The 18,674-nt window shown below is 37.2% G+C and overlaps 1 protein-coding gene across 1 annotated transcript in view; it reads right to left on the reverse strand.

The window, feature by feature from the left end:
* Positions 1-18,674, reverse strand: part of LRP1B (LDL receptor related protein 1B) — a gene marked incomplete at both ends in the record, with an annotated part of 948,262 nt that overhangs the window by 270,104 nt on the left and 659,484 nt on the right. The window contains 5 exon segments of the mRNA XM_081314549.1: positions 1,099-1,288; positions 3,780-3,999; positions 10,494-10,674; positions 15,910-16,146; positions 17,312-17,455. Coding sequence (XP_081170675.1) covers positions 1,099-1,288; positions 3,780-3,999; positions 10,494-10,674; positions 15,910-16,146; positions 17,312-17,455 — 972 coding nt within the window.

Here is an 18,674-nt window from a genome sequence, read left to right on the forward strand (position 1 = left end):
TTCCAGACTGACTCAGTTCTAATAAAGGAGAATATTTGTAGTTCAGAGTTGAACTATGGCAGGGGTAGGCAACCTCAGCTCTTTTATGACTCATGGACTTCAATTCCCAGAATTCCTGAGTCAGCTGATTCAGGAATTCTGGGAGTTGAAGTCCATGAGTGAAAAAAAAGCCGAGGTTGCCTACCCCTGAACTATGGGGTCCTTGGTGCTCTCTGAGCTTGGTTGTTTTCTTGCAAATGTTTCATTACCCAAACTAGGTAACATTGTTACTGCACTGATGATATTATCTAGTTTAGAGAATGAAACATCTACAAGAAAACAGCCAAGCTCAGACAGCACCAAGGATCGCTGACCCAATTCTATACCTCATGGATATAACATTAGGCCATTTTTAGGATTTTCTTCAGTCTTGCCATCATTTATTTTTTTAACTTTTCTTTTGCAAATTTTCTGTTAGCTACTGAAGATTTTTTTAGACAATTCAAATGTTTTCATGCTCTTTATTGAGAAAAAATATTGAAATTTATTTCTTGTTTGATTTATACCTTGACTTCCTGCTCTGTGAAATAAAATTACTAGCATGATGATCTTCAGCAAACAGTTGGTATCTTATTTTATAATAATAGTAAATAACAATCATAATTAATGGTCCAGTTCTGTAAAATTAGTTTTATGGAATTTATATTGAAAACAATGTAATACATGTTGTTGAGGATTAACTCAAAAGTTCACCCATGCAGAGCAGCTAGAGGTAATTTTCAAAGTAATAGAAGCAGCAGCAAAAGATGTGTAAGATATACCTATTTTATGATTTTAAGAAATGCTTTGTATGCATCACTGCACAAAAGATCAGCAAAATCTTTTTCAAAATTAACCCATGTTTATTTCAGTGATGACAAGTGGTAATTATCTTTCACTAAATATAGCCTACACATCTGCACTGACTTACTACTTAGAATTAATTTCACATCTAATGGATTAGTGTGTTCACAGAAGATTGATGAGAAAGTCTGAAGCAATAGTGAATATTTACTCTTTCTATAACTACAATTATTTAAGTGCTGCATGGGGGAATGCAGAAAATGTTATTTTCAATACCTTGTTGCTTCTGGAGATCATAAATTTGCAACCCAAAGAGAGGGGATCTCTCACTTTTCAGAAGTGTCACATTTCTAGACATCAAATCCAGTTGGAAAATAGAGCCATTCATATAATCTGTCCAGAAAATATAATTTTTATGATGTGATAGTCCAAATGGATGATTCAGTTCTTTTCCACTGTAGACCACCTGCAAATGATTGACATTAAATTGTTTCAGCATTCAGTATATCACTACATGGCTTCACATTTAAGAACATTAAAAACATTTAAGAAAAAATGTGAATGTTTGATTTTTATATGTGTGCAAATATATTTAAAGCTTTCTTTACAGAAAAAAATCTACTCCAATCTCCAAAGCACCAATTGAATATGTCTTCAGATAATAAACCTATTTCCTAATTTTATTTGTTGGATTTTTAAAGGTTGGGGAGGAAGGGAGAATATTCCTCCATTTCACCCTGCTGGGAAAGAATGCAATGGATCTGTCTCTAAGGCTGATACATTCCTCTCAAATATTAAATATTATGATCTCTCTATTCTTTCTATTTATAATTTTCTAATAAAAATCCACATCAACATAGTATCCATATAAACATAGATTACTAAGATTAACAAGTACTGACCAACATTGTTATACCTTACAAAAATGTACTGGAAAACCATTTGTACAAATTCAATGGACTAGTTGACCATAAAGACACAAAACATTGCTATTCCTAATTTCATCCAAGGGTATAAATACCATTCAGAGATTAACTGAAGAATGGAAAAAGATATGCTTTTTTTCTGTACGAAATGAAAGAAAAAGAAACTGCAATATGTAGAAAAGTCATATATTATTTTTTAGACAATTCCCTTACACTAGCCTTCCACATACTGGGGCTTTAGGTGCATTAGATCAAAACTGCCATTGTCTTCCATTACTTTTAGTAAAGATGTTCAATCACTGGTACTCCTATCCACAGTTTAGTGTTTGTGTGTGTGTTTGTATGTGTGTATATATGTATTTGTGTGTATGTGTGCATTTTTCTGGAGAGAGAGAAGGGGGGAGTTCGTTCTATGGCTAACACTACTGTAGACCCTACAAAATAAAAATAGTATATGATGCCTTGAGTAGACTTTGAGATACATGATTACCTAATATAAACCAAATAAATAAATAAATAATTATCCATTATTGATAACCCTAGAAACCAGCTTTAATGATTTGGTAATGATTTGGATTATTAATTCTAGAAGAAGTGGGACACTGATAACAGATGTTGAAGTTGGGTTTGGAGTACAATATAGTGAAATCATTTTTTTCAAAAGTTATTACAACTATCATTCTAACAGATCTCTCTGTATCTAAATTCAATGCATGCATATTGGACAGATAAAATCACGTAACACTGGCAATTATACACAGCTTATCTATGTAATGTACACAATTAAAAATAGAGTAAATACAAAATAAACATCATAAAATATATTTCAGCTGTGTAAAAATAGCACCAACAATTGCATATGAATTGTTAAATTCCAGGCTGAATAAAACTGTAACACCTGTATAATATTATGATTTGGCAAGGAAGATGAGTGCAGATAGAGATTTGGTCCAATATAGAATAAAACTTTACCCACCACATGAAAACAACAAAAAGCATATTTGCAATATAAAAAGCCAAGTGATGTTACATATACCATTTTTTCGATCTAATCTGCCTTTTTATTTTGCAAACTATATGGATAGTAAAAAAATTGGAAAAAAATGCTTATGTAAACTGTCTTATAGTACAGGGGTCCCCAACCCCTGGTCCATAGACCAGTATCAGGCCGTGGCATGCCAGCAACCGGTCTGCACAAACAAGCAAAGCCCCATCCGCGGGACACAGGCATCACACAAAACCACGCCCCCTCTGCTCCACAGAAAAACCTCTCTCCACAGAAGCGGTCCCTGGTGCCCAAAAGGTTGGGGACCTCTGTTATAGTACATGTAACTTTGTGCATACATGTCAACCCTACTGAATAAATCAGACCAGGAGTCAGCATCTGAATCAAAACCTGAAAGTACTTTTACTGAGAACGACTATAATAGCAGAATCTTGCAAGGTTGATTGTGCTGCCCCTCTTCTCCTTCTTATACCCAAATGGATTAGGAAGTTATTTATGTAAACTTCTTCCACACATTGTCTTCTTCTTATGGGTCTAGGTTGTTACTTTTTTTTCATCAGCACTTTAGTAGTGTCTTTTTCAGGACCCTCTTCTTTATACTCTACTGAATGAGTGTATATTCATGTGAGAAATTCCTAAAAATGCTGATATATGATATCATGTACTACTATGGCCAAATATATTAAGATTATTAGTAAGGTCTCGTATTAGATTTAACATGAATTTTTGTGGCTTGATTTCATGTACAGTAGAATAAGGATCAGAAAACATTTCTACCTTCTGAAATAAATAAATAGTCCTTCCTTCCTTCCTTCCTTCCTTCCTTCCTTCCTTCCTTCCTTCCTTCCTTCCTTCCTCCCTTCCTCCCTTCCCTTCCCTTTTCCCAAAAAATAACCCAATAGTTCTTAGACTGGGTACTTCCACAAGATAATCAATAGTCAGCCTTAAAGACAAAATAAACAAATTGGCAAGATAATTCACTAAACAGGGAATCTGTGGGCAAAAAGTATTACATTTTCTTTTACCTTGCGGTCACTTCCATTCAGAAATATTCTTTCAATATGATCATAATAGGCATCACACCAGTATAATATATTATTTTGATAATCCAGAGTTAATCCATTGGGCCACAACATCTTTAATGTCACAAATATTTGACGGTTGTTACCATCCATCCATGCTTTCTCAATTCTTCCCATACTATCATCTATTTCATCTTCTTCCCAATCTGTCCAATACATCCAGCTGTAAAATAACAAATAAAAAAAAAACATTAATTGAACCATTTAACTTTAGTTGTAGAATTGTAATCATAAACAACCTGAATAAAGAGAATAAAGTAATAATAATAGTAATAATATAATAGTAGATTATCAGAGCGATATCTAAAGTACTTCCTCAATATCTGGAAATATTGAATTTATCAGACCTGAACACCCTAATTTTACAAAAAGCCCACCCTGCTTGGAATTGCCCATATTCTTCAGCTTTACGTTAATAATTTTTAGGTCCTTACTGGAACCTAAAATTAAATTTCTACCACTCTTAGATTGTGAATTTAACTGTAGATTACCCACACATATTATTATTATCCCAAATCCCCAAACATCTAGAGTAGCACTTGAACAGCATCAACATTGACAAAATCACCATCAGTCAAATACAAAAGGCAGTTTTGCTTGGAACATCCTGTGATGGTACCTTTACACCAACAAACAACCATATCTGCCTATCTCCTTGGAAAGCACCGGATAGGTGATTAAAAGCACCAAATCCAGTCTACAAAGCTTGGTAATTGGGAAACTTCACCTTTCACTAAGTTGATATTCACACAAAAAAAACCCACACGTTAATTTTAACATTTTTCTACTGGTAATCTAATCATGGCGTCATTTCTAACACACTGGAAATATGACTCAGATCTATTAAAAAAAATTAAAATTAAATGCCATATCCCCACCAACAGGGCAAGCTACAGTATACAAACAAGGGCCAAACCGCACACACTCATTAACAGATGATGTTACGTAGTCAGATAATGAAATGTCTGCAAGCAAACAACTAAGCTCAGAAACCACCAAGGTCTCCCAAAATTAAATTAGGTTGGATATACACTTATAAATTCTTGTAACATCATTTTGTAAGTATGAATAATAATGCAATAGTAAAATATTTTTAAGAGGTACCATGGCTCTACCTATTGGAAATATTGCCTGGGAGATAATCCTTTATTTATTAGATGTTGCACTGAGCCTTTTACAAATTACAACTTCAGATACAGTCAAGGCTCATTTAAGATTCCCTTTAATGAAATTTATATGTCAGCTGTCTAGAACTGAAGTAAATAATCCAATCAATATACTCTTTACTCTCTCCAAAAGTACAATGAATCAATAGACCTTGAAAACATTTATTTGACTTGTTAAAAGGATATCACTTAAAACATTGTCCTAAGCGTTTTGCAGTTTACATCTGTCACATCCCAAACCAGGCTCAAATTATGTGGTAATGATTTAGCACAAGAAATTAATTAAAATATAAACAAAATTCCAATAATTTTCATTTGCAGTATGGAATGATAATTTAGCAGTTACACTTCCTACTGCAAAATAATACAAATGATTCTATAATATGAGTATATTTATAGCCATCTAGTCATATAAAAAGGGCTTCTAGTTTGTTAGACCTGCTTTGATAAAATTTAACACAAATACAATAATGATGGTACAAAACTGTGTAGCAATATGCTTCTATATGCCTAGATTTAGTAATAACTTAAAAACTGATCTAGTTTTACATTTAAGGTATTTGCATCTTTTTTCCTTTTTAAATTTTATTCTAATCACCATTATTGTAACTTTTACACTATTGTGATTATAGTTCAGATTTGGACATGAAACAAATACCAAACAGAATTTGGTATTTTTCCCAAGTGCTGGAATAGTGTGAGGTCAGGGTTGGAAGACAGTGTACCGGGTTTTTCTGCTTCTGCTGCTGCTTTTCTATGAGTGTGTGTGTGTGTGTGTGTGTATATATATATATATATATATATATATATATATATATATATATATATATATATATATATATATATATATAAAGGTAAAGGTTCCCCCGCACATGTGTGCTAGTCGTTTCCGACTCATCTCTGTTTCAAAGCCGAAGAGCCAGCGCTTGTCTGAGGACATCTCCGTGGTCATGTGGCCGGCATGACTAGACGCCAAAGGCGCACGGAACGCTGTTACCTTCCCACCGTAGTGGTCCCTATTTTTCTACTTGCATTTTTACATGCTTTCGAACTGCTAGGTTGGCAGAAGCTGGGACGAGTAACAGGCGCTCACTCTGTTACGCGGCACTCGGGATATATATATTATATATATATATATATATATATATATATATATATATATATATATATATATATATATATATATATATATATATAGTTTTTATATTAGAATTGTGAGCTTCCCAGAATTTTAAGATGGAGCTCATATTTTAAATAAAAAATAAATGGAGGATTTAATTAAAAAAAGGAAAAACAGTGGTGGGTAGCAGAAATAGCAAATGAATTAGGATTCCTAAAATGCAAATTAGAGACCCAGTTTGGTCTAATGATTAAAGCACCAGGCTAGAAGCAAGGAGACCATGAGTTCAGGTCCCACCTTAGCCATGAAAGCCAGCTGGGTATCTTTGGCCAGTTATTCTTTCTCAGCACAACTCACCTCACAGGGTTGTTGATATGGGGAAAATAGGAGAAGGAAGGTGTGCTGGATATGTTCATTTTCTTGAGTTATTTGTAAAAATAATAAAAGCAGGATACAAATAAATAAGACAAAGGTCTAGAAACCAGGATACCATGAGTTCCAGTACTGCCTTGGACACAAGCACAGCTGAATGACATTGGATCAGGCACACTTTCTCATGGCAAACCATTTTTGACAATATTGCCAAGAAAATTGCAGGGAATTTTTCAGACAGTCACCATGAGTAAGCACTGATTTAAAGACCCTAAAAAAATAATAATCTGAATTTGGTCCTTTCCCAAACTTTGAAAGTAAATTTTGAATTGGGATAGATAGATAGATAGATAGATAGATAGATAGATAGATAGATAGATAGATAGATAGATAGATAGATAGATAGATAGATAGATAGATAGATAGATAGATAGATAGGTAGGTAGGTAGGTAGGTAGGTAGGTAGGTAGGTAGGTAGGTAGGTAGATAGGTAGATAGGTAGATAGACAGACAGACAGACTTTATTGTCATTTTTACTGTGGGCACAATGGCATACATTAAAAATGAAAGTTAGTTGCTTGCTCTCAAAGTGTACACCTGCATAACACACATTTAAATATACTATATACAACATATGTATAACCTCCACCCTTACATATAAATAACATATAAACATTAATCATTGTCTAATATCTAACAATAGTACTGGAGAGCTCATGCCTGGAAAGGGAGACACTGAGAAGTGGGTTACAGTTTGCTGGTTTCATGTGAAACACTTGAATTCAAAAGATGGAGCAAAAGATGGATGGATGTTGCACAGGTCATGCATTGGAGGAGGGTCCTAAAGCACTAGTCATGTACTACTGATCTGTAAGAAGCCCTGGATTTTTCTGCAGCAAAACCCAGAAATATAATAGTCTTCAATGTTTAGGAGATGACCAGGCAGAGCTCAGGGGGTGGGGGTGTCAAACACATCATCAGTATGGAATCCCCCTGAAAAAACCTAAGTCCAGCCTCCCCTTGAAGTCCATTGACTCTCATCTGGAGCCAATTTGCCTTGACTGTTACTAGACCAGATTCTTGTTTAGAAGTAGCATGAAAAAAAACTTGTGCTTTTCAATTCAATCTTGGCCCCTGGTTTCTTGCATCCGACATAATGCTTAGTATTGCTTCCATGTTTCACTCAGCTTTTCCAAACAATTTTTTTTTCCGGGGAGGGGGGTACTGTTTGTGTGTGCATACTGTATATGCATAGGCTAATAATCAATGTTATGGGAAGTGATATATTTTATTGCAACTTCATTTTGTCAAACTTGCAATATCTTGGTTTTGGCTATACTGCACAAATGTTAAACTAGACACTGAAAATTCTGAAAGCAAAGGGAAAGCTAGTGTTATAAAATGCATTTATTATGACATGTCATATTTTAATCTTGACGTTATTATTCTGAGTCAATGTTCTGCCATATCCCGAGCTGACTTTTATTTCAACCAAAGCAGAGCAAACACTCTCATTAGCAAAATAACGTAACTTCTCAAGAAATCTATCATTTCATGCTTTTTAAAACTATAATCACACAACTTTGCGTAGGGAAAATAATTATTTGCATGTAGTTATACTAATTGGTTTGCTTGATTTCCCCAAGGAAGATTTTCTTTTCCTAACTTTACCTTGAGAAAATTTATTACAGATTGTCGTAGTATTTTGCTACTCCAAAGCCTCTTGTCCTATCAAGGTAGGGAGAGGAATAGTCAGAAAGCACAGCTGTTTTTGTTTCTTTGCATTTAATTGTTTGCAATATGATAGAGTTATTAATATGAGTTAGTGTTATATTCAGTTAATTGCTTTAATTGAGTGGTACAAGAAAATAAAGTTATTAAGGAAATGGGACAGGGAAGTAACTTTTAAAGGAGGGTGATAGTGGAGTTGATTTTTTAAAAAAGTATACTATGATTTGATTTAGCCTTTTGAAGGGGGTTACAAGTAGTCCTTGAATTATAGCCTATAGGTTAGGACGCTGAACTTGTCGATCGGAAGGTCGGCAGTTTGGCGGGTCGAATCCCGAGTGCCGCGTAGCAGAGTGAGCGCCTGTTACTCGTCCCAGCTTCTGCCCACCTAGCAGTTCTAAAGCACGTAAAAATGCAAGTAGAAAAATAGGGACCACTCCAGTGGGAAGGTAACAGCGTTCCGTGCGCCTTTGGCGTCTAGTCATGCCGGCCACATGACCACGGAGACGTCCTCGGACAAGCGCTGGCTCTTCGGCTATGAAACGGAGATGAGCACCGGCCCCTAGAGTCGGAAACGACTAGCACGCATGTGCGGGGGAACCTTTACCTTTACCTTACAAGTAGTCCTTGAATTATAGCCACTCGTTCAGTGACTGTTTGGAGTTATAGCAGTGCTAAACAAATGGTAATTATGCCTTGTCTCCAAAGTTAGGGCTGTTGAAGTGCCCCGCAGTCTCATGATCAAAAATCAAGCGCTTGGCAGCCTGCTGCACTGATGACAACAGGGGTGTTTCAGCTCCCCTCTCACCTGTCTGCTGCATCTCTCCCCTCAGCAGTGGCGCTGGGTCTCAAATAGAGACCCAAGGCTTTCAGCAGTCTTAGCCAGCCATTGCCCTGAGATCTCTACTTCAGCCTGAGTGCCACTGCCACTGGAGAGTGCTGTCTTAAGCCCTTTTATCAGAACCACCACCTCACGGCTGCTCTGCAATCGTTTTGTTACCAGTCTGCCATGAACCCTGAGAAGGAAGGGAAGCACTTGGGCGGGGAGGGTAGAGTGAAAGTTAAGAAAGTGAAGATGTCTGCTTGAGACAATGTTTCAAGGTCGCTCTGCGATGAGGTCACCCACACTGTTCTCAAATAGCATGCAGAGGCTAGAAGGCGGGCAGGCTGGTAGAATAAACAGACTCTTGGATGGAAAGTTCAGCTAAGGTGGCAGTGCGCAAGGCAGCAAAAGGGCAGAGAGGTGGAGAGATAAGCAGCTGGGAAGAGTTGAAAAAGAGGCAGTGCCTTACATTACCAAGGCACAGTGGTGGGAGAGAGCAAGTTGAAAATGGCCTGGATTGGGATAGTTCCTCACCTAATGAGAAACAGCAATAGGTGGTGGTGGTAGTGATGGTGGTGCAAGGATCGGCATTCCTAAGCAATAAAGTCGCATGATGTTGCACTTTAAGTCTACATCACTTAGTGATGGAAATTCCATTCCCAATTCCTGTTGTAACTTGAGGACTACCTGTACTATAAGCTGGCCTCTCCTAAACCTTTCTCCTGAAAAATACATGGAAACTGAAGTTAAAATGATTTCTTACAAATTATTTTGAGACAATTTAGTTATTTTTTTATTATTATTTATTAAATTTAAGATGCTGCCCACCTCAGAGTTCAAGACAACTCTGTGCAGCTTTTTGCTTTGCTATTAATTAGAAGCAAGATTTTTGTGGCCAAATAAATAACTTAAATGGCCCTTCATAAAGGAACAATTTCAATATACCTGAAATGACTTAACTAACAAAATGCATCCAAAATCTAAGCCCATGACTCCTGTAGGATTGATATTTGACGAAGTTGCTTCAGTGCTGCCATGTTGCCATGGTTAGCGTGGACACATGATCATCACTTCAATGCTTTCTGACTTCCTACAAAGAAAGTCAATGGGGAATCAGGCAGGAAGTTGGAAGCCGTTCCTGCTGCCATTGCTTTTTCATATGTCTGCAGTCATTCTGTTTCTGTTTAGGTATAGAAATATCTATGAAATGATGACACAATGGGTCAGGGTTTGTCCAGTTATAACTACAAATGTAATTCTATTTCATTACACACACACACACACACACACACACACACACACACACACACACACACACAAGCCTGGTGACTGTATAGACAAATGACAAATATTAATGATCTTGGCCAACATTTTGTCAATAACTTGTGAATCTTCCTAGTGCATTTTAAAACAGATAAAATGTTATTTAAGATAGAAAGTTTTCATACCCGTTAACAGGATCCACCACAATTCCTCGAGGGTGAGACATGCCACCTTCCAGAAGAGTTTTGCGGTTCTGAGAAGCTTTCTCTAGCCTGGCAACATTAATTGTTTTCCTGTAACCATCATTTGTCCAAAACAAATTATTTCCAATCCAGTCTATTGCAATGCCTTCTACATTATCAAGATCTGTGTAAACAAAGATGATATATATAATTTTGTGGGCATGTATGGGCATGTGAGTGTATAGAATATTAGGTTCTTCTATGCAAAATGGTAAGCAGATTTTTTTTTTGGTAGAACAAACAGAAATCCAGTATAGCAGATTGCAGGACATTGCAGGATTTAGCCATGTAAATTCATTTACTGGTTTTGCTTTCCTTTTCTGGAAAAAAAATCATTCTGAGTTCTTTGGAAAATAAGTGAATATGTATGCAAAAATACAAAGAGATAGATAGATAGATAGATAGATAGATAGATAGATAGATAGAGCTAATACCTAAATAAAAAGATAAAGCTAATACTTCCTTTATAAAAGCCTAAGCAAATAGTGACCATAATAATTAATCTGAGTATAATCATAATATTCATGATACTGAATATTTAAAGTTATCTGTTATAAGGTATAAATAATTTTGAACTTATTGTATGCAGTCTGAATCAAGGGGCAAATTTTGGAAGCAAGAAATATATGAAAGGGGTTAATGATTTAGCAACAGCAATGCTGAATCTAGAACAATTCCTTACAATGCAATCAAGTTGCACTGCTGACAATTTTCTGGAATGGTATGGATTGCAGTGCAGTAAACTACCTTATGATATATTTTTTTCAACATTTATTTGATTTCTATCCAGTCTTTTCTTTCAGGAGTTTAAGGCAGCATGAAGAATGGTTCAGATACCTTTCTGGCATAGATTATTTAAAGGCAATGGAGAATCTTTAATTATCTCTTAGTAGCTTATCATGATAAAAAATATCCTGGCAATAAAATAATAACAGGGCCTGAACATATTTATTATAAATGAAAAGAATTACATTGATTGTATCTGTTGGGGAATAAACCTGTGTTTAGGTGTGTTTGTGTATATATAGACTATGGAACATTGTGCTAAAGCCGAATTACAAACTGAAACTTCATATTCCTCAATCAATGCACATAACTGCTTTTCTAGTATTCCATCATAGCCAGGGAAATCCTCCTATAGGTTTTAAAGAAGGAAAGAAGTGATGTATTGTAACATTACAGTTAAAAACTAAGAAAATATCTTAGTTGTACTTAGTAAGAGAACATAAATCTTTAAGAAGAACTGCAGAAAGAAGAAGAATGCTTATTCTCCATATGAAATCACAATGAATATTAAGGAATATAGAAGAAAATATCTCGTGACAAAGTTGTTTATTGTGAACTGGGAGTGCAAAGTTCCCCAAAATTTTATTTCTGTATATTACAGGGGAAGGGTGGAAACCACACAGACACAAAAATGCAATAGCTATTCCTGTCCCTGGGTAATTGATAACATATTCACAAATGATTATCACAGGCAATTACTAGGTCACAAAGAGTTTAGAATGACTTACAATTTAGTTTGCAATAAAAGAAACTAAGAAATCAAAGGAAGCTTAAACAAAGCAAAAGTAAAGTAGAACAATAAAACAACAAAGAAACGGGGCTATCAATATAGCAGCCACCTCCAGCGTGAAACTCCCCCATCAGCTCCATAGGCCAGTTTGCCAAGCCAGGTCTTTAGACTCTTATGGAATGATAGGAGATTGGGGGCAGATCTTATCCTGGAGGGCAGGATGTTTCAAAGGGGGGAGAGGTGCTGCAGCAGAGAAGGATCTTCTGGATCTTGACAGCTCTTTGACTGACAGGATCTGCAGTACATCCTCTGCCAAACTGGGTAGGATGGGCTAGATTTAGCGGGACAATTGGTTTATCAGGTAGCCTGGACCTATGCCATTAAGGACTTTAAAAGTCATAACCAGATTGGTAGTCTGTAGTTCACGGAACAGTGATGTAATATGAGCCATCCTAGGGGCTCCAAAGACTGCACTAGCTGCTACACTTTGCACCAATTGAACCTTCCAAATGGATTTCAAAGGTAGCCCCATGTAAAGCACATTGCAGTAGTCCAGATGAAAGATGAGTAGGCTTGTATAACTGAGTGCAGAGTCCTGATCCAGGAAGGATGCATAAATCACCGGTGTGCAAAAGCTCTTCTAGTCATGCTCATTCTTTGTGCAGGATATGTGAGTCCAGGAAAACACTCCAAGCTTGGACTTGGGTTTGAACAGCAAAGTGCAACCCCATCTAGAACCCATCTAGAACCAGAGATGACAAAATCCTAGATTCTAAGGTTCCATGTACCCAAAGCCAATCAGACTTGCCAGGGTCCAGTCAAGGTCCATTGTCCCCCATCCAGGACCTCACAGCCTCCAGACATTGCAAGAGGACAGAGACAACATCACTTGGGTCAACATGTATAGAAATGCAGAGTTTGTTATCATCAGCATATTGATGATATCTCAACCCATGGTGACAGATGAGCTCACCCAGCAGCTTCATGTAGATATCAAATAGGAGACAGTACAGAGCCTTGCAGGATGCTGTTAAGTGAGCAGTCGGGGCCTGGATCTCTCATTCCCTATCAACCTCGATTGATAGGGACAAACCAGCTTAAAATTATGCTGCCCAACTCCAACTCATGAAGCTGGCCCAAAAGTATGCCACGGTCGATGGTACTGAAAGCCGCTGAGAGGTAAAGAAGGGCAAGAATGGTTGCACAAACTGCATCTTTCTCTTGCCAGAGATCATCCATAAGTGTGATGAAGACCCGAATCCAGATTGAAAAGGATCAAAAAAATCTGTTCCATGCAGAACTCTCTGGAGCTGCTAATCAACCACTTTTTTTACAACTTTCACTAAAAAGGGAAAATGGGAAACTGGGTGAAAATTGTCAAGGTAGGTGGGGCCAAGAGATGATTTCTTAAGGAGAGGACAAACCAAAGTCTCCTTGAAAGGTCTCAGGAATATCCCCTGTCACAGTGATGAATTTATCACTGCATGAACTCACCTGCTGGTCACCGTCCTAGAGACCTACACCAGTCAAGAGGGACAAGGCTCTAAAGGTAGTTGTTTTATTGACCATGCAGAGCACCCTCTCCACTTCCTTAGGGGCAACAGGGTCAAATTGATCCCAAATTATTAGGCAAGATGACTCCCTAGGTATTGTTGTGATTCTGTGCCAGCCTTTGATCCCGGCAGTTGGGTCCGGGGAATCAGAGGAGGAGGAGGAGGAGGGACCTGGGGAGCCATCAGAGGAGGAGGAAGACTCTGATGAGCCCCAAGACTTATAAACTGATGAAGAGCCTGGCCTTTATACTTGTGCTCAGGCCGACAACTAGGTGTGATGGGAAGCTGAGTTGGACTCGGAGGACGCACAGTTGGAGGACATTATATATGTTCATAAATGCAGACAGGCCACATGAGTAGGACAGAGGGAGGCAATGGGGCAGCTCCAAGGGAGGAGGAGAAGACATTGAGAAGCCATGCCCTGGGGCTGCGTAACAAAAAATGAATGTGTGGGCAGGGCTGGTTGCTGAAGGCAACTGTTTGCAAAGGACTCCAGTTTCAAGGGATCATGTTTTGTTTGCTTTGCATGTGAACTATTTCCTGTTTGAGTTTTACTTTTGAACAATTCTCCATTGGAAACGTGTTCTGTTGCTTTTGCTTTTGGGACAATTATCAGGTCTGTAACTCAAATAAAAGGGGTTGGTTTTCCAGCCTACTTGTTAAAAGAGGGGGTTGTCTTTGTGAAGCAACAAGGATGTACGTAGGCTGGGACAGAACAGGTACCTCATAAGGACCTGCACCATGCAAAGATTCCAACTGGGAACGAATTCAAGTAATTTTATCCAACAGGAGTTCAACAAATTCTTCTTGGTTCTGGAGATGAATGTCCCAAGCCTCCCTGGCCTAGAAGAGATTGTGCGATTCAGAACAGAGCCAAAGAACAACACTCTGAGGATGCAATAAGAGTGGAGAAGCATTGGTTTTTTTCACCACTTTTATTGCCACTGGAGATGCCTTAATAGTGGCTCTGAGACATGTCCAGTCAGACTCATCCTTCATCTTTCTCCAGTGATGCCCTAGACTTGCTTCAGAACCCTCTGTGAACTATGGGGAACAACAGGGGTGAAGAGTCAAGAGAGGTCGCATAGGCGGGATCCTGTCCATAGTCTTAGCAGTCTTTTGATTCCAGGCTATTACTAAGGCTTCAACAGAAAATCTTCCAAAATATCAAATCCTCTGAGATATCCCCCAGTTCCTCCTGGAATCCAATTAGGTCCATCAGTCTCTGGGGATGAACCACTCAAATGGGTCCAGTCTCCCTGTAGAGGGGAATAGTGTAAGAAAGTCTCAGGGATATTAGGGATATCAAATCTGATGCTACTCAATACTGAATCAGAAATATTCCAATTTTTGTTAAATATTGGTTTTCCTTGCTTTATGATACTTTTGTTATAGTTCCCCGAAAGTTGAGAAATTATTTTAAGATAAATACAATGAAAGGTGTATGAAATGAAACAGAAATATTGAGAAAAAAATATTAGTACTGCACTTTCTCTTCTCAGGCTAAGCTATGAATCTCCAAATTCAACTATAGATGGGGTCAATTGGCTTGAATATGGCAGAAACCTGACATAGCGATGCCAAATTAAGTTGTTTATCTTAAACTAGAGTGGAGCAGTTAACTTTTTGAAAGTGCTAGCTCTTCCTTAAACTCACTTCTTCCTGTCTTTGTCATGTTCCAAAAGCTTCTTTGCCCTGTGCTTCACGGCACTGAACCTGAGCAGATGCTGGTTGTTGATATAACTGACATTCCTGTCCTTCAAATTGCTGGCCCCTGGGTTTTATTTCACAGCTGGGAAAGAAATAGGAATTTTGATGGCATCATGTAGAGCAGACCAGTCAAACTTGCGATGTCATGTGATGTCACACAACGTATTGGGAAGGTTTTGTGATTGCCGGCAATGGGGTGGGCGTGGCTTCTGGATGACGGGTCCGGGGTGCAGGCCGGCAATTTGACACCCCTGATGTTGAGTTTTGAAATTTCTTTTGAAATTGGTGAGGATGATTAGATAATTGATTAACTTTCCTTTGGTTAGTTCCAAGATACCCTTTCAGCTAAGAATATCCTAAAATTATCTCCACTGGTAGTACATGTTAAAAATACAAACTATTTTAAATCTCAGCTACCCAGTAATATATAATCAAAATATTTTGGGCAACAATGATCCTGCAGTCACAAAACCTTAAACTTTCAAAGTTTTAAAATAAATAAACAAACTTAATTTGAAAATGCTTGAGTGAAATTTTCACTTTCCAACATTCTACTGAAATCTCTCCATGCATTACTTACCATCCTTCAGGATTGTTTCACGGCTGGAGCCATCAACTTTTTGACGTCCTATCAAGAAACTGGTAGTGTCCGCAAAGTATATGTAATTGGTTTCAGCATGATAATCCAAAGCTCGAGGATTGACCAAATTTTCTATAGGGATCATATGTTCATCAGCTATTTTGGTGTTTAGATCCATTCCTTGTATGATGCCTGGACGTCCTTTCCCATAAAAGAGGAACAATTCATTCTTTAGTCCTTTATTAAAAAAAAAGGATTAAAAAGTTAAATCACAAATCTCACCTAATATATTTACACTAAATACCAATGCTGCTTTATTTAATGCTAAAACATTTTGGTTTTGGTTTTTTAGTTTGGCATCTACAGTTAACATCTCAGATACTCTGAAGACATCTGAACTCAGAATGATTGGTCAATTAAACCAATTAAATTTATTAAATTTATTAAATGTAATTAAAACAGTCATTTCTGTGACTGGGTTACATCTAATTAATCACTGGTTTTTATACCAATTAATATTTCAAAAGTCCAAAAGAACATTTACAATTGTCAGTGCAAAATGGACTTGTATAAAAATGGATCTATTGATTGCTATTAACACATAATTATACTGTACACTTCAGCAAAGACACAATTTAATTTTCATTTGTAAACTTAAAAACGAAAGCAAAACATCACAAAGTAATAGATTATACTTTTCTATCTGAATATGTATAAATATTACTTATATATTCCATTACTTGCTTCTTAAACATATTCCAACTTTGTAACCTTCAGTAATGAAAATACAAGCACTCAGAGCAACACGTATGCTTTTTTTAAATCTTTGGATTCAGTTAAAATTGTAAGTAAAATTTTGGCTATGATAACTGCATTTTGGTAGTTTTTGTATAGGTTCTTACAAATATCAGGATACAAAGTGCTAAATTTATGACAGGACTTAACTAACATCAAAATGTCGAGAAAAGGAAATTTCTGAAAAAAATATTTGAAGATTATATTTTAATACAAATAATACACAGTGATTGGATGTGGGTCAACATGATTTCTATAACACTCCAAAATGGGTACTACAGTTGGGGAAGGATTGGGTAATACTATCCTGTAGGAAACAAGAATAACAAGAAATAATGAAATATGTCTCTGCTGCTACAAGATCCAGTCCATACCCAAGAGATGATTGGTTTAAATGGTAAAAACATACTGTTGAACACATTCCCCAGTTAATTATTTAGCTAGTGCAAGTGTTGTTGTTGTTGTTGTTGTTGTTGTTGTTGTTGTTGTTGTTGTTATTATTATTATTATTATTATTATTATTATTATTATTATTATTATTATTATTTAATGTAGAGAATTCTACTTTGAACACAAATAATTTCTGGTAAAGTGTTTGACAACATACTTTTGCATGATCTGCCATCACTTCCCAAGACAAAGCCTATCCGGCAGCGACAACTCCTGCTTTTATAGCTGCTGCTGAGCAAACAGATGTGTGAACATCTACCTGGCCTTCCGTGCTGGTCTAGTTCACATGCATGGCTTCTTACTGGAATAGATAAAAAGAATAAGTCAGATCAAACTCCATAAGGCAAAAGATAAACCTGAATGTTACAATATCTTATTCATACTCAATAAGAAGTATTATTATTATTATTTTAAAAATACTTCAGAAGAATGTGAAGTCTATAATGTATATCTTGTAGGACACAGATATAGTTTTGATTTTAAACACAGAAAAAGTCAACACATAAAAATATTATGGTGATAAACCCTGACATTTATCTTCTATTCTTAACTAAGTTTCTTTATTTTTTCCCCCCATGATTGTTTGTATTTAATGAGATCCTACTTTCTGGTTAACAACTGAATAACCAATATGTTTTAATGGTATATTGGAAAGACCTTGGGAAATGGGGCTGGGAAGATACTGCTTAAGGAATGGTCAGATAGAAGAGGGCATAGCCTCCAGCTGCATAATGGGCAGAGAAAGAGATTCAGAAAGAGCCCTAACCCTAATTTCTCAGACTTAAAAGAGACCCCTATGAGATTTGCAAGATTCGGTTAAGATAGCCTTACAATAAAGTACTACCATGTTTCCCTGAAAATAAGACCAGGTCTTAGTAGTATTATTTTTTGCCTCCAAAAGAGGTACCAGGTCTTATTTTCAGGGGGTGTGGGTCTTTTATACTCACGTCCAGCATCAACAGCCCTGCCAAGCCAGCCAATTTCTTCGGCGCCAAAGGAGCAGCTTCATTCTGCAGCTGCATTCCAGCCTGCATTTTGCAGTCAGGCCTTTCCAGAAGGCCTATGCAGCCGAGTACCAAGCTATGGATTCAATCCATAGCTCGGTTCTCGGCTGCAGAGGTCTTGCAGAACCAAGTGATGGATTGAATCCATAGCTCAGTTCTTGGCTGTAGTGGTCTTCTGGAAAGGCCTGTGACTGAGAAATGCAGGCCTGGGGATGCCACAGAAGAAGTAGGCTGGCAAGGAGAGGCCTGGCTGCAAGGTAAGTGGCTGGTGGACACATGGGGCAGCTCCACACCCCGACTCCTGCCCTAGTTTGATTTTTAGGTCTGTGCCTCGCCCCCAAACTAGGGCTTATTTTTGGGGTAGGGCTTATATTAGGCCCATCCCAAAATAAGGTAGGACATCTTTTCGAGGTAGGCCTTACTTTTGGGGAAACATAGTATTAGCCTATCTGGTCATGCTTCCTGTCTGGGAAGTTTAGCAATATTCATGTTCCTCTTGTAACTGTTGTAACGTCA

This window comes from Vipera berus (assembly GCF_964194415.1).
Source record: "Vipera berus genome assembly, chromosome: 1".
Classification (NCBI taxonomy): Eukaryota; Metazoa; Chordata; class Lepidosauria; order Squamata; family Viperidae; genus Vipera; species Vipera berus.